The sequence below is a fragment of the Schistocerca americana genome, chromosome 4 (assembly GCF_021461395.2).
Source record: "Schistocerca americana isolate TAMUIC-IGC-003095 chromosome 4, iqSchAmer2.1, whole genome shotgun sequence".
In the NCBI taxonomy this organism is placed as follows: Eukaryota; Metazoa; Arthropoda; class Insecta; order Orthoptera; family Acrididae; genus Schistocerca; species Schistocerca americana.
This window is the reverse complement of record NC_060122.1, coordinates 244,971,025-244,993,554: the sequence shown is the minus strand read 5'-3', so window position 1 is coordinate 244,993,554 and position 22,530 is coordinate 244,971,025. Positions and strand designations below refer to the sequence as shown.

General features: G+C 40.6%; 1 protein-coding gene across 1 annotated transcript in view; it reads left to right on the top strand.

The window, feature by feature from the left end:
• Positions 1-22,530, top strand: part of LOC124612974 (acidic amino acid decarboxylase GADL1) — a 149,937-nt gene that overhangs the window by 58,286 nt on the left and 69,121 nt on the right. Inside the window, exons 3-4 of the mRNA XM_047141503.1 lie at positions 17,699-17,805; positions 21,511-21,626. Of these exons, the coding sequence (XP_046997459.1) occupies positions 17,699-17,805; positions 21,511-21,626 (223 nt within the window). The remainder of the gene's footprint in view (positions 1-17,698; positions 17,806-21,510; positions 21,627-22,530) is intronic.

The following is a 22,530-nucleotide window of genomic DNA, read 5'->3' as shown; positions in this document are numbered from 1 at the left end:
GGGTCGGCAGCTGTGGCTGTAGCTACACGACGAAAATCGATCGGAAATGATTCGACCACGTCATTGGTTTCCGCATCAATGAACATGCAAGCAAGTTCGGAGGAATCGAATGCTGTATCCTCAGCAACAGGCAAACAAGACAACGCATCGGCGTTTCCGTGCTTAGCAGTGGACCGATACAAGATATCGCAGTGGTACTGCGAGAGGAAAATAGACCAGCGAATGAATTTCTGTGCTGTACATGGAGGTACAGGCTTGTTCGGATGAAAAAGCGATGTCAAAGGTTTGTGGTCTGTGATGATGGTAAAGTGACGACCATACAAGAAATCATGAAACTCTGTAACACCAAATACGAGAGCCAATGCTTCTTTCTCGATCTGTGAATAATTTCTTCGCGTAGACAAGAGCAATTTGGACTCAAAGGCAATAGAGCGATCGTGCGATCCATCTTTGTGCGCAAGCACAGCACTGATCCCAAATCTGATGCATCCACCATCAACAAAAGGGGTTTCTGGGGATCGAATGGCGTAAGGCAAGTATTGGAAAGCAACGCCGATTTCAACTGGCAAAAGGTGCATTCGCATTCCATCTTCCAGACGAACGGAACACCTTAACGGCGTAAGTGATGAAGCGGAGCTGAAATGGAAGAGGCATGTGGCACATATCTGTTATAGTAATTTATTTTTCCCACCACACTCTGTAGCCGCTTCAAATTTTGCGGCGAAGGCAAGTCTCATATGGCACAAAGGTGCGTGGGACTGAGATGTATGCCTTTGGCATTGAGTACATGTCCCAGGTATGGCAAATCACGAGCAAAAAACACACATTTGTCCTTCCGCAAGTGAAGACCATTTTGTCGCAAGACCTGAAATAATGTTCTGAGATTGGCTAAATGTTCTTCTTCCGTCTTTCCGGAGATCACAATATCGCCCAGATAGTTTGCTGCAGTAGGGACCTATGCACAAACAGTTTGTAGATATTGCTGAAACAATGCAGGGGCGGATGCACATCCGAATGGCAGTCGTTTAAATCGATACAAACCAAGATGCGTGTTAACCACCAAAATGCGCTGGGATTCTTCATCCACCGGTATTTGCAAGTACGCATCTGCGAGGTCCAACTTTGAAAAATATTTACCCGGGCACAGTTTGTCAAAAAGATCTTCCGGGCGGGGTAAAGGAAAAGTTGCAATCACTAGTTGTGGATTCACTGTTGCCTTGAAGCCCACACAAAGTCTCAATTTCCCTGACGGTTTTGGCAAAATTACTAAGGGTGATGCCCAGAGAGAAGTCTGCACACGTTCAATTACACCTTGTGATTCCTAATCGTGTAACCTCATCCCGCAATGCATGGGGAACATTGCACGCTCTGAAAAATTTCGGTTGCACATTTACTTTCAGTTCCAAATTTGCTTTATAGTTCTTAGCGCAACCAAGGCCCGGTGCAAAAATGTCTGCAAATTCTTCACATAGACGAGAAACACTGTCTGAAGGCACAGTCTGGTTCACTGATAGGACATGATATACAGGGCTATTACAAATGATTGAAGCGATTTCATAAATTCACTGTAGCTCCATTCATTGACATATGGTCACAAAACACTACAGATACGTAGAAAAACTCATAAAGTTTTGTTCGGCTGAAGCCGCACTTCAGGTTTCTGCCGCCAGAGCGCTCAAGAGCGCAGTGAGACAAAATGGCGACAGGAGCCGAGAAAGCGTATGTCGTGCTTGAAATGCACTCACATCAGTCAGTCATAACAGTGCAACGACACTTCAGGACAAAGTTCAACAAAGATCCACCAACTGCTAACTCCATTTGGCGATGGTATGCGCAGTTTAAAGCTTCTGGATGCCTCTGTAAGGGGAAAGCAATGGGTCGGCCTGCAGTGAGCGAAGAAACGGTTGAACGCGTGTGGGCAAGTGTCATGCATAGCCCGTGGAAGTCAATGAATAAAGCAAGCAGGGAGCTAAATGTACCACAGCCGACGGTTTGGAAAATCTTACGGAAAAGGCTGAAGCAGAAGCCTTACCATTTACAATTGCTACAAGCCCTGACACCCGATGACAAAGTCAAACGCTTTGAATTTTCGGCACGGTTGCAACAGCTCATGGGAGAGGATGCATTCAGTGCGAAACTTGTTTTCCGTGATGAAGCAACATTTTTTCTTAATGGTGAAGTGAACAGACACAATGTGCGAATCTGGGCGGTAGAGAATCCTCACGCATTTGTGCAGCAAATTCGCAATTCACCAAAAGTTAACGTGTTTTGTGCAATCTCACGGTTCAAAGTTTATTACGGCCCCTTTTTCTTCAGTGAAAAAAACGTTACAGGACATGTGTATCTGGACATGCTGGAAAATTGGCTCATTCTACAACTGGAGACTGACAGCGCCAACTTCATCTTTCAACAGGATGGTGCTCCACAGCACTTCCATCATGATGTTCGGCATTTCTTAAACAGGAGATTGGAAAACCGATGGATCGGTCGTGGTGGAGATCATGATCAGCAATTCATGTCATGGCCTCCACGCTCTCCCGACTTAACCCCATGTGATTTCTTTCTGTGTGGTTATGTGAAAGATTCAGTGTTTAAACCTCCTCTACCAAGAAACGTGCCAGAACTGCGAGCTCGCATCAATGATGCTTTCGAACTCATTGATGGGGACATGCTGCGCCGAGTGTGGGAGGAACTTGATTATTGGCTTGATGTCTGCCAAATCACTAAAGAGGCACATATCAAACATTTGTGAATGCCTAAAAAAACTTTTTGAGTTTCTGTATGTGTGTGCAAAGCATTGTGAAAATATCTCAAATAATAAAGTTATTGTAGAGCTGTGAAATCGCTTCAATCATTTGTAATAACCCTGTACTATAGACAAGTTAAACAACTGAAATAAATCGAAACCAAACAAGTTCACTGCAGAAGAAGAACGAAGGACGTAAAATGACACAAGTTTTGTTTGTCCTTTATATGTTGCAAGAAGGCTGCACTGTCCTAAACTTAACATTCGCGGCACACAACGGAGGTGTGCCCAGCAGTTCTACATCTACATCTACATTTATACTCCGCAAGCCACCCAACGGTGTGCGGCGGAGGGCACTTTACGTGCCACAGTCATTACCTCCCTTTCCTGTTCCAGTCGCGTATGGTTCGCGGGAAGAACGACTGTCTGAAAGCCTCCGTGCGTGCTCTAATCTCTCTAATTTTACATTCGTGATCTCCTCGGGAGGTATAAGTAGGGGGAAGCAATATATTCGATACCTCATCCAGAAACGCACCCTCTCGAAACCTGGCGAGCAAGCTACACCGCGATGCAGAACGCCTCTTTTGCAGAGTCTGCCACTTGAGTTTGTTAAACATCTCCATAACGGTATTACGGTTACCAAATAACCCTGTGATGAAGCGCACCGCTCTTCTTTGGATCTTCTCTATCTCCTCCGTCAACCCGATCTGGTACGGATCCCACACTGATGAGCAGTACTCAAGTATAGGTCGAACGAGTGTTTTGTAAGCCACCTCCTTTGTTGATGGACTACATTTACTAAGGACTCTCCCAATGAATCTCAACCTGGTACCCGCCTTACCAACAATTAATTTTATTTGATCATTCCACTTCAAATCGTTCCGCACGCATACTCCCAGATATTTTACAGAAGTAACTGCTACCAGTGTTTGTTCCGCTATCATATAATCATACAATAAAGGATCCTTCTTTCTATGTATTCACAATACATTACATTTGTGTATGTTAAGGGTCAGTTGCCACTACCTGCACCAAGTGCCTATCCGCTGCAGATCTTCCTGCATTTCGCTACAATTTAATAATGCTGCAACTTCTCTGTATCTACAGCATCATCCGCGAAAAGCCGCATGGAAATTCCGACACTATCTACTAGGTCATTTATATATATTATGAAAAGCAATGGTCCCATAACACTCCCCTGTGGCATGGCAGAGGTTACTTTAACGCCCGTAGACGTCTCTCCATTGATAACAACATGCTGTGTTCTGTTTGCTAAAAACTCTTCAATCCAGCCACACAGCTGGTCTGATATTCCGTAGGCTCTTACTTTGTTTATCAGGCGACAGTGCGGAACTGTATCGAACGCCTTCTGGAAGTCAAGAAAAATAGCATCTACCTGGGAGCCTGTATCTAATATTTTCTGCGTCTCATGAACAAATAAAGTGAGTTGGGTCTCACACGATCGCTGTTTCCGGAATCCATGTTGATTCCTACATAGTAGATTCTGGGTTTCCAAAAACGACATGATACTCGAGCAAAAATCTAAAATTCTACAACAGATCGACGTCAGAGATATAGGTCTATAGTTTTGCGCATCTGCTCGACGACCCTTCTTGAAGACTGGGACTACCTGTGCTCTTTTCCAATCATTTGGAACCTTCCGTTCCTCTAGAGACTTGCGGTACACGGCTGTTAGAAGGGGGGCAAGTTCTTTCACGTACTCTGTGTAGCATCGAATTGGTATCCCGTCAGGTCCAGTGGACTTTCCTCTGTTGAGTGACTCCAGTTGCTTTTCTATTCCTTGGACACTTATTTCGATGTCAGCCATTTTTTCGTTTGTGCGAGGATTTAGAGAAGGAACTGCAGTGCGGTCTTCCTCTGTGAAACAGCTTTGGAAGAAGGTGTTTAGTATTTCAGCTTTACGCGTGTCATCCTCTGTTTCAATGCCATCATCATCCCAGAGTGTCTGGATATGCTGTTTCGAGCCACTTACTGATTTAACGTAAGACCAGAACTTCCTAGGATCTTCTGTCAAGTCGGTACATAGAATTTTACTTTCGAATTCACTGAACGCTTCATGCATAGCCCTCCTTACACTAACTTTGACATCGTTTAGCTTCTGTTTGTCTGAGAGGTTTTGGCTGCGTTTAAACTTGGAGTGAAGCTCTCTTTGCTTTCACAGTAGTTTCCTAACTTTGTTGTTGTACCACGGTGGGTTTTTCCCGTCCCTCACAGTTTTACTTGGCACGTACCTGTCTAAAACGCATTTTACGATTGCCTTGAACTTTTTCCATAAACACTCAACATTGTCAGTGTCGGAAAAGAAATTTTCGTTTTGATCTGTTAGGTAGTCTGAAATCTGCCTTCTATTACTCTTGCTAAACAGATAAACCTTCCTCCCTTTTTTTATATTCCTATTAACTTCCATATTCAGGAATGCTGCAACGGCCTTATGATCACTGATTCCCTGTTCTGCACATACAGAGTCGAAAAGTTCGGATCTGTTTGTTATCAGTAGGTCCAAGATATTATCTCCACGAGTCGGTTCTCTGTTTAATTGCTCGAGGTAATTTTCGGATAGTGCACTCAGTATAATGTCACTCGATGCTCTGTCCCTACCACCCGTCCTAAATATCTGAGTGTCCCAGTCTATATCTGGTAAATTGAAATCTCCACCTAAGACTATAACAAGCTGAGAAAATTTATGTGAAATGTATTACAAATTTTCTCTCAGTTGTTCTGCCACTAATGCTGCTGAGTCGGGAGGTCGGTAAAAGGAACCAATTATTAATGTAGCTCAGTTGTTGAGTGTAACCTCCACTCATAATAATTCATAGGAACTATCCACTTCTACTTCACTACAGAATAAACTACTACTAATAGCGATGAACACTCCACCATCGGTTGCATGCAATCTATCCTTTCTAAACACTGTCTGTACCTTTGTAAAAATTTTGGCAGAATTTATCTCTGGCTTCAGCCAGCTTTCTGTACCTATAACGATTTCAGCTTTGGTGCTTTCTATCAGCGCTTGAAGTTCCGGTACTTTACCAATGCAGCTTCGACAGTTTACAATTACAATACCGATTGCTGATTGGTCCCCGCCTGTCCTGACTTTACCCCGCACCCGTTGAGGCTGTGCCCTGTACTTGCCCAAGGCCATCTAACCTAAAAAACCACCCAGCCCACGCCACACAACCCCTGCTACCCGTGTAGCCACTTGTTGCATGTAGTGGACTCCTGACCTATCCAGCGGAACCCGAAACCCCACCACCCTATGGCGCTAGTCGAGGAATCTGCAGCCCTTACGGTCGCAGAACCATCTCAGCCTCTGATTCAGACCCTCCACTCGGCTCTGTACCAAAGGTCCGCAGTCAGTCCTTTCGACGATGCTGCAGATGGTGAGCTCTACTTTCATCCCGCTAGCGAGACTGGCAGTCTTCACCAAATCAGATAGCCGCCGGAAGCCAGAGAGGATTTCCTCTGATCCATAGCGACACACATCATTGGTGCCGACATGAGCGACCACCTGCAGGTGGGTGCACCCTGTACCCTTCATGGCATCCGGAAGGACCCTTTCCACATCTGGAATGACTCCCCCCGGTATGCACACGGAGTGCACATTGGTTTTCTTCCCCTCTCTTGCTGCCAATCCCTAAGGGGCCCCATTACACGCCTGATGTTGGAGCTCCCAACTACCAGTAAGCCCACCCTCTGCGACTGCCCGGATCTTGCAGACTGAGGGGCAACCTCTGGAACAGGACAAGCAGCCATGTCAGGCCGAAGATCAGTATCAGCCTGAGACAGAGCCTGAAACCGGTTCGTCAGACAAACTGGAGAGGCCTTCCGTTCAGCTCTCCGGAATGTCTTTTGCCCCCTGCCACACCTTGAGACGACCTCCCACTCTACCACTGCTGAGGGATCAGCCTCAATGCGGGCAGTATCCCGGGCAACCACAGTCGTAGTCTGATCTGGGGATGCGTGTGACGAGCTGGTCGTCCCCGACAAACCCCCATCCGGACCCCCACAGTGATGCCCATTGGCAACAGCCTCAAGCTGTGTGACCGAAGCCAACACTGCTTGAAGCTGGGAGCAAAGGGATGCCAACTCAGCCTGCATCCAAACACAGCAATTGCAGTCCCTATCCATGCTAAAAACTGTTGTGCTAAGAACGTCTGAACTAATCTACAGAGGCACAAACAAATCGACACAAGATTTAAACAGTTATTAAAATACAAGATTGCCTAGTAAATGCAGTAATGCTGCTACTTGCGCACTGCTGACACACTGATCGGCAGTGGAAGGAGACTATGCGATTTTACACTATTCAGGTACTAAAACGCAATGCTACAACTCTCAAATACTATAATACGCCCGAAATTTATGAATTAAACAATGCAAGTACCAAAAACATGCAAAGAAATTAAGAATTAAACTATGTAACAAATGAGTGAGCTAGGAGTATACGACTTGCTGCTGCAGCTGCTTATCCAACGGCGGCAGGGAGCACACTGTTTGTAAGTGTCTTGATTGATCAGTGAAACTGCAGCCCCAGTATCAAGCTGGAATGGTATCACTTTGCCATTAATGTCCAAGTCCACAAAAAGTTTATTGTCCTGCTGATGACAAGAGTGACTGTCTCGTGCAATGTGAACTGACACTGGTACAAAATCACTTGCGACTTGACGGGAGTTCCGGTGATGTCAACGCACACTATTTGTGGGATGAACACAGTCACTGTTAGAGAGAGTGGCACTGGGTGGACTGAAATGAACTACATGAATTTCCATGGGCGAAGTTTCGCGAGCCTGAGTATCCTTGGTTCGATTCTGATTCCAGCACAAAGCAAAGGGCCTGGAATGGTTGTGAGTTTGCAATCGGAGCTTTTTCTGGCAAACACTCTGAACATGTCCTTTTTAATTACAGAAAAAGCAAATAGCTTGGCGTGATGGGCAATTCTCACGCGAATGCCTAGTAGCCCTCCGCGGGCATGATTTTAGCACTGCATTTGCTTGCCGGCGTGGCACAGGTGGCTGAGAGCCTAGCGGCAGCGGCGCGGCCGGGCGCGAGGGCTGTTTACTGCTCCGTGCAGCACGCCCGGCAGGCCGGTTAACCTGACACACAGCTGGTGAAGTTTCAAATGATTCCTGAGCAAAGTCAAGTGTGTCCTGCCGATCCAATATGTCCATAACTTGTTGAAGGAAGGGATTGACTAGTTTCAAAATCTGTTCCCTTATACAAACATCAGAAATGTTCTGTGCAATTGCATCACATACCATAGTATCTGAATAAGGGAGTCCACATTGACACTCAAAAGCACAATCCCTAGTAAGGCCTTGCAAGGTTGCAACCCACTCCCAATTAGTCTGACCTGCCGTACGTTTTGTACTAAAGAAGGTAAACCTTTTCGCAACTACATTGACTGATTCTTTGAAATATGCATCTAATGCAGACAAAATTTCTTCGTAGGACAGAGTTGCTACGTCGTGTCAGGGAAATAATTTGACTATCACACCGTACGTGTTCACCTCAACTGATGATAATAAAAAAGGCTGCCACTCATTACCTTGAATTTTGTAGGCGGCAAGGTGGAATCCAAATTGGCGTGACTACTCCGTCCAGCTTTCCAGTGCAGCATCAAAAGGTCGAAAAGTTGGTGCAACTGCGTGTTGTGGCTGCATTAGCAGTGGAGCGGCTGCTGCCGCATCGTTTTGCATCGCACATTGACCCTGGACAAGCTGTCCAAGGGCATCCAGTAAGGCCTGCGTCTGTTGATTCTGTAAGCAATAAAATTCGGACAGTACATCTGGAGATTGTGGCGAAGCCATTACACAAGGAAATCAGGGCAGTATCGATAAAAACGCGGTTTTGCCTCGTCACCAATGTTGTGGTTGGCAAGAGATCCAACACCGTTTTATTAAAGGAGGCCGAAATGCACACGTTTTAGCTCACGCAGGCTGGCGTGAGGTCCGGAACATGACAAGGAAATTAGAATTTAGAAAAAACAGATGTAGCTGGTGGAATACTTAATTTTAATCCATTAATGATGAACGTTGCTCTTGACGGTACATGATTCACAATATCAATAGTAACTGGATATGGCGCCTTGCTAGTCATAGCAAATGACGTAGCTGAAGGCTATGCTAAACTATCGTCTCGGTAAATGAGAGCGTATTTTGTCAGTGAACCATCACTAGCAAAGTCGGTTGTAGAACTGGGGCGAGTGCTAGGAAGTCTCTCTAGACCTGCCGTGTGGCGGCGCTCGGTCTGCAATCACTGATAGTGGCGACACGCGGTTCCGACATATACTAATGGACCGCGGCCGATTTAAAGGCTACCACCTAGCAAGTGTGGTGTCTGGTGGTGACAACACAGGTAGTATCTTACACAGTAGGAAAATGCTCAGTGACATCACAGAATCTGACAAACTAAATGTGCTGTAGATAACTTTTGAACAAGATGTTCATATAAAACTATTTTTTCATTCTTTAAAATCTTTTGACCAATGGGCTAAAATTTACTGGCTAAACTGGGAAGAAGAAAAGCATGGTCAGTGTTTTACAGTGAAAAAGAAATCACATAATATTCTTACTACTGTCTTTAAATCAATCAATCTCTTTATTCATCCATTAGCAATATACATTGTATGGATGTAGTCAATTACAATATAGTTTCTTATCTTTAATTTGTTTCAAAAACTTGGATAATAAATACAAATATTTTATATCAGTGTGTATGAATAATATTACTTTTCCATATTCGGATATTCTTCAATGCTATAAAAACTATGTGTTAGTAAAAATTGTTTAAGATCTACCTTGAATTTATGAAAGTCTTTAATTTTCTTTATTGTAAAAGGCAATGCACTAAAAAGTATTTTGGGCTGCTAGTTTACACTTTTTAAGTAGAGTGCTCCTTTGTGGGTGTCTCTGTGAAAATCATCCCTGTTCCTTGTTTCATGGTCTTGAACCTGAGTATTTAATGTTGAAAATTCCTGGTGAGTTTTCAGAAAGTATACACATTCATAGATATATAAGCTAGGAAGAGTCATTATTTTAAATTCTTCAAATATTTCCCTGCATGAATAGCCACTCTTTCCCCAAAATCATGACTGATTGCACTACTGAATGAGCAACGTGTGAGTATGTAAAGGTTCACGACCAGCAAGCACTCATATAGCACATTAAGTCAGATTGTGTTAAAGTCTGCAATTGGGAATTAATCACACCATATCAAAGTGTAACTTTTCTAAAAATGATCTTTAAGGGATGATTTAATTATGAAGCAAACTGTATGTACACTGTATTTGTTAAAAGTGGATGAAGCTATTGTGTCAAATTTTCATTGTGGATTTGTTACTTTGGTGAAGCTATTCTGCTCTTGTAACGTCTGTGCTAATTGTCCTTTGCTGCACAAAACTATTGCTAGCTATTTCATCAAGAGTATGGTTACTATATGAAACCTTGATAGCCAGAATAGTAATGAAGTGCAGTATGTAGTTTTCCCTGCATACAAACAGAAAATTATGAAACCCGAATTGGTCATTGGTTTAGAATATGTCAGAAGTGGAAGTAAAAGTGATTGGTTTCTAACATTACATACTGTGTGAACACCTTTGGAACTATACTTCTGTCATTGACAGATTTTAGCTTGTGACAGTGATCAAAAGAATAGATTTCACCTACCAAGAGTGCACATGCAGATAAAGTGGATTAGCTACAAGTGCTGTAATCACTGCACCAGTTTCATCTGATATCAAATTTTGAGTGGATAGCACAGATGTTTGGAAAAAGCAGTATCTTGTTGTTTTCATTGGTGCTTCATGTAGAAAAGTAGATTAAAGTACAGGCTGTCTTGTAAAAATGGAACTGCTAAGGAAAGGCCACTTGTTTTACTTTCATTTCAAAATTGAAGTTAACTGAAAAATAATCCTCGTAAAACATTGTTTGAAGTTGCCAACATTGCTTCTGACAGTGTTTACAGCATTTTTGTTTCCACTGTTCTTGTCTCTGTGTGCACTGATTGCAAATTTTTCTCACAGTGAACTCACATTATATCCTGTGAAGATGACTCAGTAATCTATACTCCTCCATTAATAACACTCAAATGTATTAAAAGACAGGGCAGGAGTAACTCGCTGTGCAAACTGAATGTTTAAGATCTCATTATTCTCCATGCATTCACTAGGCTAACTTTGCTTGCTTTTTTTTAAATTCTGGGGCTATGGCAGTATCATTTCTACAAAAAGAAAGACTAGATGCAGGAAATTAGTTTCAGTCAACCAGCAATTGGCTGTTATTATTTGTTTTGTGACAATACGAGATTCTTACAGAGGCTGAAATAATTCTTCTTGGTCTGAACCCAACCTGTATCTCAAATAGTGCAAGAAGGTTGTTGATCATTGATTAGGAGTTTGAATAATTGTATATAGGTAACTGTATGTAGAGAACTGTAATAGATAATTAACTACATGGAAGTACATAATGTAATGTACTATAATTAATATAAACCTGCAAACTGACCACTTACAATTACACAACCCTTTCTTGTTAGATGATGATATTCCTGTAACTTCCTTAATCTTGAACAGCTCTCCTTTTGTGTGTGTGTGGGGGGGGGGGGGGGGGGGGAGGAGGTAATCATAAAAACTGAAATAAAAAAAATTGATTGAGTTACCAGAGACTGAAAATGACTTAGAGGAAAAAACTAATGTATGTCGCTAAGTACTCAACATCTTCCACTGAGTGGGAGTATGTAGTATTGTTCTGCTTCTTGTAACTGACACTGACAACAATTTTGTTCCTAATTATTGGCTGGAAACTTAGAATCATGGATGGAGACATGTTTCAGACTGCCTCAACGAGAAAACTTCATTCAGAATTTATCACTGTGAGAATATTTACACTGGGACCAGATGTACTACAATATGTTTCCTTGGCACATTTTTAATGCTTTTCCACTGCAGAAAAATGTAATGAGCCATATCCAAAAAGGTACAATAGATGGTCAAACATAAGAATTTTGATAATTGATTGTCAAGGGCATGGATGATTGTAAGCAGTATTTAGTATTAAGAATTTATGGTCTCAACTTTTCATGTCTTCCAAAAAACATTGTCTCCTTAGAAATCCAAAACCACTGTCTCCCTATAATCAAAGAAGGCATAAATATCACCCTGCAGCAATGTATCTCCAGAATTTCAGGAGGAGTTTGTTCCTACAGTTTTCTGGCAAGTAAAGTAATCTTAGGCAAATGTAAATGAGACAATGATGCTTTGTCAATTACTGCATGTTGTATGTATTACGGAGAGTTTTGTAGACGGAACTCAAAATTTATTTCCATAGTAAAGTCATAACAAACACACAAAATAAACACAGTAGGAAACAGATAATTTTATCAGAAGTGAAGGGAAGCATGTCACGGTAAGAAAATTTATTACGGTCTAAATGCAAGCATAAGTGCAGCAGCAGCAGCTACAGGTGAAAATTGAATGCCAAGTCAATCACAGTCCAAGGAATCACACAGTTCTCTATGAAATGGCACCCTGAGATCACAGCAGAAGAACTGAAGTGGTTTACAGCAGGCTGTGGTCAGATGTTTATCAGCCCCAATGACCAGCACATGTAATATGCTGCCACCAACATTGTGCTGGGTAGCTCCTAGTGTATCTGCCATACATCACTGTACATCAGAATCTGACCCTTAAAGCCTAATCTTCCTTTCTTCCTTTAGAAGCAACTGACTGTCTTCTGCTTTGGGCCATCCTTGAAGGTGGAAGGCACTGGAGATACTGGCAATACTGAATGATCAAGTTTCCTTAGTGATGGCACTGTCTTGGAGTAGAATGTCATGAGAGCCAGTCACGAGTCATCACAGGGAAGCTGCTGGTTGTCCTGGGGTCCTTGAGGTGACACCTGCTGTAGTGGTCCTTCAAAAAGGTTGATGAGAGCTGACAGCATTTAGCCCAAATAGCACAAGTGCAGCTGATTCTGGTATTAGAGTTGGACCCAGGATGTTGTAACTGTCACCATCTAGTAGCCATGATGGGCCGTGATGGACCTGCAGACATTACCTGTGTGGTCCAAAACATGTGTGCCCACTCTTGTGTGCTGACTGGGAATGGTGTAATGTTATCCTCCTCTCTCTGCAGTGGAAGGAGGGGTGGGGGGTGGCATGGAAAACAAAGGAGTATCCAGAGAGAGTAACCTTGAAGCAGTTTAGCCAGAATGTGCCCATTCATGTGTGTTGTTCTGAGGATGGAATAACAACCTTGCTTACTTAATTTTCTGATGTTAAAGAGAAGAATGCCTTTGGAATATTGAAGTTATGTTGTTTTGCAAAATACTGAGGAAGATAGGAAAGTTCCACTGTCAGTAGGGTGGTTGGCCGTCTGTATTGCATATAGCGTAGTACTTTGTTGAGAATGGGATCTTGCCTTTCAGGTGTTCCTATATTCTAAAAAGTGATGGGAAAATTCTTCCAGGTTTGTATTATGTGACAATCTACTTGGAAGCATAGAGTTCATGGGCTAGTGTACTCTGAACCTGGTCCCATAAGCAATCTAAATAAAACAAATGCTTTTGAGTGAGCTACAGCTTGTGATAATAAATGAAATAATTGAAAATTTGACAATGGTAAAGCCCAGAGCTGGAGCCAATCTGCATTATAATTGATCAGTTTGAATTTTGGCCCAGGAGGGAGAGTAAAGGTATTTTGTCAGCAATTAGATGAAATTGGTTCTGATATAAAAACATTTTAAATTTTTGAAAATCGAAACTAATGGCTGGAGCCTCCTTTTTTATTTCAAAATATTATTCTTGTGTTGTTGATCATGTGTTTTGTGCAAAAGCCAAAGGCTTCTCATTTGGAAATTAATGTGATAAGCTGCCACTGAACCCATGTGTAGAGGTGTTGGTTGCTAGTCAGCTCATGATTTTAGCTTGTTTTGTAGTTTCTGAAATGTCTGTTGACATGCCTTTCTGGCATAAAGAGGTTCAGATTATGAGAGCTCTTCATTACTTTGGGTGTGAATTGAGTATAATAATTGATTTTACACAGGAATCCTTACAAATCCATAAGGCCAGTGAGAGCAGGCAATTTCACAATTGCTTCATATTCTGTGGCTGATTTGAAACCTTTCTTGCTTATGATTTACCCTAAATATGTGACAGAGATTAATTAAAGGAACATTTGGAAAGCTTACTTTTAAGGCTGTGCACTGCAAGAGTCTCAGACTTAAACAATGGAAACTACAGATTGGAATATCAACAATGTTATGAAAAGGATAGATTGCTATTCATCACAAAGATGACATATCGAGTTGAAGACAGGTGCAACCAGGAGGCTGTCACACACTGAGCTTTCAGTCAAAGGCCTGTTTCTTCAAAAAAGAAAGCACACACACACGCACACACACACACACACACACACACACACACACATAAAGAAACACACCTCATCCACATATAATAGCTCTCTCTAGTTTGCTGCTGGGTGAGAGACTGGACCTGAACAGCAGTCATAGGGGAGAAATATAGCGAGTCCTGTTGGTCCATGGCATGTGACACAGGGTGCAACAAATCCAGAAGACCCCATCGCTGGTGCCTGTGCCGAAGTTCCCCACAAACTGCACCTGTTGTCTGGTGTCAACTGGTATGTTGCCAGAGAATCGACAAGGCATCATTGCAGGAAGAAGCAGGTACTGACTTCTTCATCTGGTTCTTGAATGTATGCACCAAACGTTCCACCTCTGAGTTATAAGCTGAGTGAAACAGGGTGGTAGTCAGATGCTGGATATGGTTGCGAATGCAGAAGTCTTCAAACTCCCCGACTGTTGTAGGACACGAGGGTTCTGGAGATGCGTCAGTGGTAATAATGACCTGCAACATGCTAATAGTGTTAGTCAGTGATGTGGAGGACAGCTTGGATGCATACAGGAAACTTGGCAAAGCATTGACCACCAACACATTCTGCCCAAAATGGACCCACGAAATCGACGTGCACCCTGTCCCAAGAGAGCTCCGAGACTGGCCAAGAGGAAAACTGGCAGAGCAGTATAGCCCTGGTTCAGCATACAAGCTCCACAAGCCTGCATCAGATGTTCAATGTCATGATCAATCAGAACCAGTAGATGTGACATCACACTAATGCGTTCATATGAGTGATATCCCAGTGCAAGGCATGCAGCAGCTGGAGTACACGAGATTGCTACACTGAGGGGGTTACCACCTGACAGCTGTACTCCTCCATAGCAAGCAAGAGGACCAAGGGGTAATTTTGAGTCAATCACAGAGGATAAAAATGTACACCAGGCCAAATCTATATATGAAGAGATGCATTCTGGTCAGCACACCTGGACAGACAAAGCGACTTTTTGGAAAAAGTGGTCACGACCTCTTGTACCGTTAACAGAAAATCCTACAAGGTTTACTACAATGTATTATCCAACACAATCAAGAGAGCCTCCTGCCTATCAAACTCCAGATCGAGACCTAGCGGCACATCAGCATTTGCATCCTGGGTGGAGGAGCAGTCATGAATTTATAACAATAATTACTGCGAAATAGGGAAGCTGCATATGGTAGTGTGGAATGAGGGCCAAATAAGGAAACTAGCAGCTTGTGGCTGGTGATGAGGAGGAACCTATACTCATACAAGAAAAAGTGAAACTTTTGAATTCCAAAAACAACAGCGGCATCAACACACCTGGAGTACCCGTGGGGCACTGGGGGGTGTTTAACATGCACACCTAACTGTGCCACTTCCCAGTTGTCAGAAAGGACAGACCTTGCTACCTCTGCAAGTTCATGGAATTCTGCAGTCTGGGCAGTGTTGGCTAAGAGGAGGTCAAAAACCTAGTCTGGACATCAGGATCAGGTGCTAACCAGACAATTATGTCCCATATCAGTGAGTCTGCATATGAGGTAGCACATTGAGGACACTCAAATCGCCAGTTATGCAAAAGTTTGTGAAAGGGGAGTTTCTCAGTTTCAGTAGAGAGCTTTATATTTTGCACAGCTTCACATAACCCTGCAGTGCCGGCCAGTAACAAGGTGGCTTTATTGACTGGGTCAACGGTATATCTTAACTGGCAGTCTAGCAAGTACTGGTGCAAGTAATTTTTGCACCTTTCTATAGACTCATCTAAACTTCCAAATAGAATTGGGGCCAGTGGGGGTAGGAAAGAAAACTGCACAGTGTGTGCATGGCTTACCACGTGCATGACATGCTGAACAAGCTGCCAAACATGATATTCATCATGTTAATGACTGCTTCACATCATGTGCCATATGGATCCTTCCCACCAACACCAGCTTTTCTGAATTGCGCAGGTGTGAACTTTCCATGCAATACATCCTACGTCCCCATAACCTTCCTGGCCTCAGCCTTCATTAGTCACAGTCCTCACCCATCCAGCCCCTTCCCTGTTCCCATTCCAGCACTACACAGCCATCATTCCACCATCACACCCAGTCTTTTTTACTTCTCTCCTTTTCTGCTACTCCCCCCCTCCCCCTCTTCTCCCATGCCCTCTGTCCTGTCTAACCTCCAGCACCTCACTGTCTGCCACCCCCACCATATTATCACTCCACCTCCCCACCCCATCCTCCTCCTTACCCCCATCCAGTTGACACTCCCATCATGCACTGGTGCTGTTGCTTACAGTGTGGTTTCAGTTGCCTGAGACTGCATTCATGTGTGCAAGTTGTGTTTAAGTAAGTGTGCATATGTGTGTGTGTGTATGTGTGTGTGTGTGTGTGTGTGTGTGTGTGTGTGTGTGTGTGCCTCTATTGTTGACAGAGGCCTTAATAAATAAATAAATAAAATGGCCAAAACCCTTAATTGTGAGAGTCTTTTTGTTGTGCCTATCTGCGATTCAGCATCTCCGCTATAGGGTGAATAACAACTTGCGTTTTCATAATAATGTTACATTCCATCCTGGATTTTCCATTGTTTGAAGTTTGTAATGGAACACTTGAGTCCTGTGAGAATGGTAAAGACAAAGACATTCTGTTTTTTGTCTCAGTGTACATCATGTCAGAGAAAAATAATACAATTATTGGAATGCTCTCTCTTTGCATAAGAAAAAGAAATATACTACAAAGTCTAGAATATTTGTTATTTATAGGGACAGTGTTTGGTTATACCATTGTTGGGCAAGTTATGGAAAACATTTGAAAAGACATTTCTGCAAACTGTATTTAATAAATACAGTGTTTTGCTGTATACATTATTATTAATTACATTATTGTTGTTACTGTTACTATTATTACTGTTATTACTTGTTAAATTTTAAAATAGTAATTATTTACTGTATTTAATAAATACAGTGTTTTGCTGTGTACATTATTATTATTATTATTGTTATTATTACTGCTATTACTTGTTAAATCTTAAAATAGTGGTTATTTAAACTAACAATGGAAAACCCAGGATGGAATATAACAGTATTTTAAAAGTAGAGCTGCTACTCACAATATAATGGAGATTCTGAGTCACAGATAGGCACAACAAAAAGACTATCAGAAAGTGAGCTGTCAGCCAACAAGGCCGTCTTCAGAAATAGATGAGGATACACACACACATACATACACTCACTCAAATACAGCTTACACCACATGACCACAGTCTCTGGCTCCTGGTCTCAGCAGACAGAGACTGTGGTCGTGCAAGTGTTAGCTGCGTTTGCGTGATTGTATGTGTGTATATGTTAACTATTTCCACAGGAGTCCTGGCTGCCCAAAAGTTCACTTTCTGACAGTATTTTTGTTGTGCCTATCCGTGACTCAGCATCTCTGCTATATGGTGAGTACCAACTATCCTTTTCAAAGTTTTGTTAATTATTTGATTTAATTGTCCTGTTTCACTTCGTAATCAGATAGAGTGTCATACTGAAAAAAATGAAATTAATTACATCAGAAAATTAATTATCTCTTTTGTTTGATGTTATAGGCATACATTTGAGGTGAGCCCAGCATTTACACTTGTGGAGAATGCTGTTCTACAGCACATGTTGAAGATATTTGGATATACCAATGGAGATGGTATCTTTGCTCCAGGTAACAACTTAATTAAGTTTAAAATGCACCAAAGGAATATGAAGAATCAGTTTCTTCTATGAGAAACATATTTGTACACTTCCTTGCCTGTCAGATTTGCAAATGGATTGTGATTTTTGCATCTGCTAGTGTATGCTTAACACAAACAATCGGTAGGATGTTGTATTTGTATTCTAATGATGTGAATCATATTCATTTTATTTTCCTGTCCTAAGTTATCTGGGGTTCCCTCATACCAGAGTAGAAGTATGTTCAACTAATTAACTGAAAAAGATGAGTTCTTTCTCCTTTTTGTAATTAGGAATTAGGTGTGGTTAATTGGGTTCTTGAAATAGGACACTTATTTTGCACCCATAATGTTTTATGTAGTGGCTATACCGCTAAGATCTAATTTTATAGTGAACAATTTTTACTATTTTTAAAACTCAACATGCGACAATATAATATTTAGAAAGTGACATCCAGTATCATCATTCGAACACATTTATATTAGAGAATAGTATTGTATTTAAAAATCACAATTAAAAGTGATAGTTTGCTGACCAATACCTTTTTTATGAGTGAGAAATGATTTTGCAATCTCTGAGAGTAGTTCCCTTGCAGTAAAACAAAGGAAGTCCATGTTAGGTATGCCCAAAAATTTTTAGTTACTGAATGAAAGAACATTTTACAAAGTTCTCAAGTCAGAAATTAAAGATGGATTTTGAAAAAAGGTCTTCCACTTGCTATTGCATGTGTTTGGATTTATCAGATCACAGACTTTTGCACCCTTTCAAATACCCCTGACCAGTGTCAAATAATTTTTAGGCTTCCATGACATGTTGATAAACATCTCTGAATTAGAAATGTCTGATGCATAATTACAATATCTGATGCATAAACCAATTGTTATAGGATACCCCACTGATATTTTAGCATAAGATTGATGTCAAGAGAATGCAGAGGCCATGGAACTAGTCATCACATACCTCTCCATCTCTCATGTTAGATATCACCCACTGAGTCATGGAATTAGTCCTCACATACCTCTCCTCTTCCATGATAGATCTCACCCAAAGCATCTCAAATAATGTGACCAAAACATGGTGGAGATCCATATTCATAAGACTCATGCTGCTTCTTATTTGCTAGTGTACATCTTGTAGCAAGTGTGCAAGGGTGTTGCGAAGAAAGCTCTTGTGGACACTACCTCTAAGATGTGTTGGGAGAGCATATGGTCCTACCAGAAAATTGTCTACAATCCCATCTCATTTGCTGATTTTAAAACATTGTTGATATCTAACCTGAATTCTACCATGAGAAATTTCATCAATCAATAAATGATAATTGTGAAATTTTGTTCTCCCATTGTGGCATAGTGCCATACATCACCCATATAGAAGTGGATAGAGGTTAGCTGCATACAAGCTATGACTCATGGCTTAACTGTAACTGATGTTTTCTCATGTGAGCCAGCCTGCACCTTCAGCCTAGAGATGTCACTACCTTACAAGCAGTGAAATGTGAAATACACTACTGTAAACTGAATTTCACCTTTACCATACATCAAATGGAATGAAATTTTATATAATTTGTAGTGTCAGTAGCTAAGGATTGCAATAATATTAGCGTCAGTACATTGGGAAGTACAAAAACTTACTTAAAGCACAGAATTTATAGCTTTGACATTTCAGTAACATTCTGAATGAAGAAGTTTAACAAATATCTAGCTTTTCAGTACCAGGGAAAAAACAATTCTCTGTAAAACATATATTTTTACATATTTTTAACATTTTTTTGTTGACATTATGTTTTATGTAAAATAATGCCAGTTGCATTTCTCTTAATACATCAGTGATTGAAGGAATGTGTGTGGTATGTATGTGACATATGAATATTTGGAGTTGTATGTTACTGATCATATTAAACATGTTAACATGGATGTCTATTGAGTGAATAAATAATGCCAGTTGCATTTCTCTTAATACTTCAGTGAATGAAGGAATGTGTGTGGTATGTATGTGACATATGAATATTTGGAGTTGTAAGTTACTGATCAAATTAAACATGTTAACATGGATGTGTATTGAGTGAATAAGTCATGTGCAACAGGATATTTGTGTGTTATAAAATGCCGGCTTACAGTATTTGGGAAACTAGATATGTAGTTCAGTCATTTAAATAGAGGATAAATTTGACTATTTTATTTTTTGAAACATATTATTTAATAGAACTGGTCTATAATAATTTGGCGCCGTGATTGGTGCGACAAACAAAAAAAAAAAAAAAAAAAAAAACAGGATAGTATAGATCTGTCTCAAACCCTGATTGATTACATTTGGATGTCCCAATCACATGGAATGAAATTTTATATGATAATTTATAGTGTCAGTAGCCAAGGATTGCATTAATATTAGTGTCAGTACAATGGGAAGTATAAAAAATTACTTAAAGCACAGAATTTATAGCTTTCACATTTCAGTAACATTCTGAATTAAGAAGTTTAACAAATGTCTAGCTTTTCAATTTTGTGTACTTTAGGAAGGAGAGTCTGAGTGCAGTCAGCAATAAAAGAGAATTCATTGTATGAAGCTTATGATGATCAGGCATGTTTGCACTGAGCTCTACAACAATGTTTTAATTTGAGCAATCATGAGATTTAAAAGATTGTGGAGTGTCAGAATGTGTTACTTGAGGATGGAAAATAAAGTTTGTGTAAATTTTGGATTTCTTGTGTGTAAACTGTGGATTTATTTCAAATAACTTTAATTCATCATTGTGTACTGTGCATTCATAATTTAGAACAGATAGTTTGAAGTGAACTTTGCAAAGTATTGAGCAGACATTCTAAACCATAGAGATCCACGTATATTTTCAGTTGCAAGACAGGGTGGAAACTGTTATCTGGCAGCACTTGCACATGATGAAAAGACTGAACATTTACAAATGTGTACCTCAAGTTTCCATTGTGAAAAAATACATCTGTTGCAGCTAAGACACAGTAAAAGTTAATGTAGACAGTTTCTTCTGCTGTTACTACCTTCTTGTAGACAACCACATCATCTGCAAACAATCTTAAATGTACAAAATGTAATATATAAGTATAAGCAAAGATACACTCATTATACTGACAAAAATTACACTCTTTAAACTAGAAAGTAATCAGCAAGATTATGCTGATGAAAGCACAGTGCCTGCAGAATAATCATGTTTCTCTCACACAGTTATGAGAAATTTAGTGCTGAGAATGTGAATTGTAAAAATAAACGAAATCTGGTTTCACTGAAGCCCTTAAAATAAGTGCACTGTTGCAGAAATTATTAGCAGATAGTTATTTTACCTATGCACTAAAAAGCTCCATTGGGCCTGATGGTTTAGTGGTAAAAGTGCTTGGTGGAAATTGAGAGATTATGGGATTGAATCCCACTCGGACCAGGGAAATTTTCAGTCTACCTTTAATCTAGCTTTCATCTCTCAAAATTGTGATAAGTCACCAAGAATGATATGTGGTTCAGATTCCACATTAAACTCTAGGTCCCATTTCCATGGTTATATAACTGGAGTAGATTAGGGTCATGCAAGTCGCCCAAGTGGGACTTGCACCCGGCCATTGAGCCACATGAAGTTAGTATTATTACTGTTATTATTGTTATTATTATTATTGCTGTCACTAAAAACTCTTGGAATTAATGGGTTCTTCTTTATATTAGCACTGTTTTGTTGCAGGTGGAAGTTTATCTAACATGTATGCAATGGTCCTGGCAAGATACAGAGCTGTTCCAGATGTTAAGATGAAGGGTATATGTGGCTCTCAGCCACTTGTTGCATTTGTGTCTGAAGATGTATGTATGCAATGAGTTTACATAAAATTTATTGTTAACTTATGTATTTAAAGCAACATGTTGTAAAAATCACAGCAGTCAGAACTAATGACTGGGTTATAATAAAATTCCCTATAGTACAAATGTTTTCAACACAAAATTCCATTCAAGTTTCTCTCTGTTAATACATAGGAATTTTACAATGGAACAATTAAATGAATGTAGCTTTTGTACAAAGAAATGTAAGTTTATAAATAGTGCAGCATTAACTGAAAAATTTTCAGATACTCTCCTGCTACATGGAATGATACATTGTTTCACTGCTAGTTCACACCAAACAAGCCAAGGTGAAGGCCACACAGATGAGGCTGTTTTCTCTTACCTTTTAAGACCTTAAGAGGAGATTTGTGGATACTCCAAACAAAATACTAGTCCTGATTTCATTACCCCCTTTAAAAGATACAAATGAATCCTTTAAAAAAATAAAATAAAAAAAAAATAAAAAACTTGAAAATGTCAAACTAATGTGTAATTCCAAGAATAAAACCAAAGCAATCTGGCAAATTATAAGAGAAATAGGTGCAAGGTCAGTTAATCGCTGTGTAGTAGAGCTGATTCTAACTGACCCTGTGACGAAGCAAGTTGGGATCTTGTTACTTCCTCACTTGTTTTGCCATCTCCTTCCTAAAGTTCATTTTTTCATTTTAACTAATTACCATTAACATACACGAGTGTAATCTTCATATTCATAAAAGAGAAAGGTTGGCCCTCAGTTTTAAAGAATATAACACCAGATCTAATTTTGTGCTTAGATTTGTGTATGTCATAAATTTTGTAATTTATTTTGACTGTTCCTAGTTAATATCTTTCGTTATAGGGTGAAATCAATATTGTTCCGTGACCTAGATTCTATTGTTGACTTATA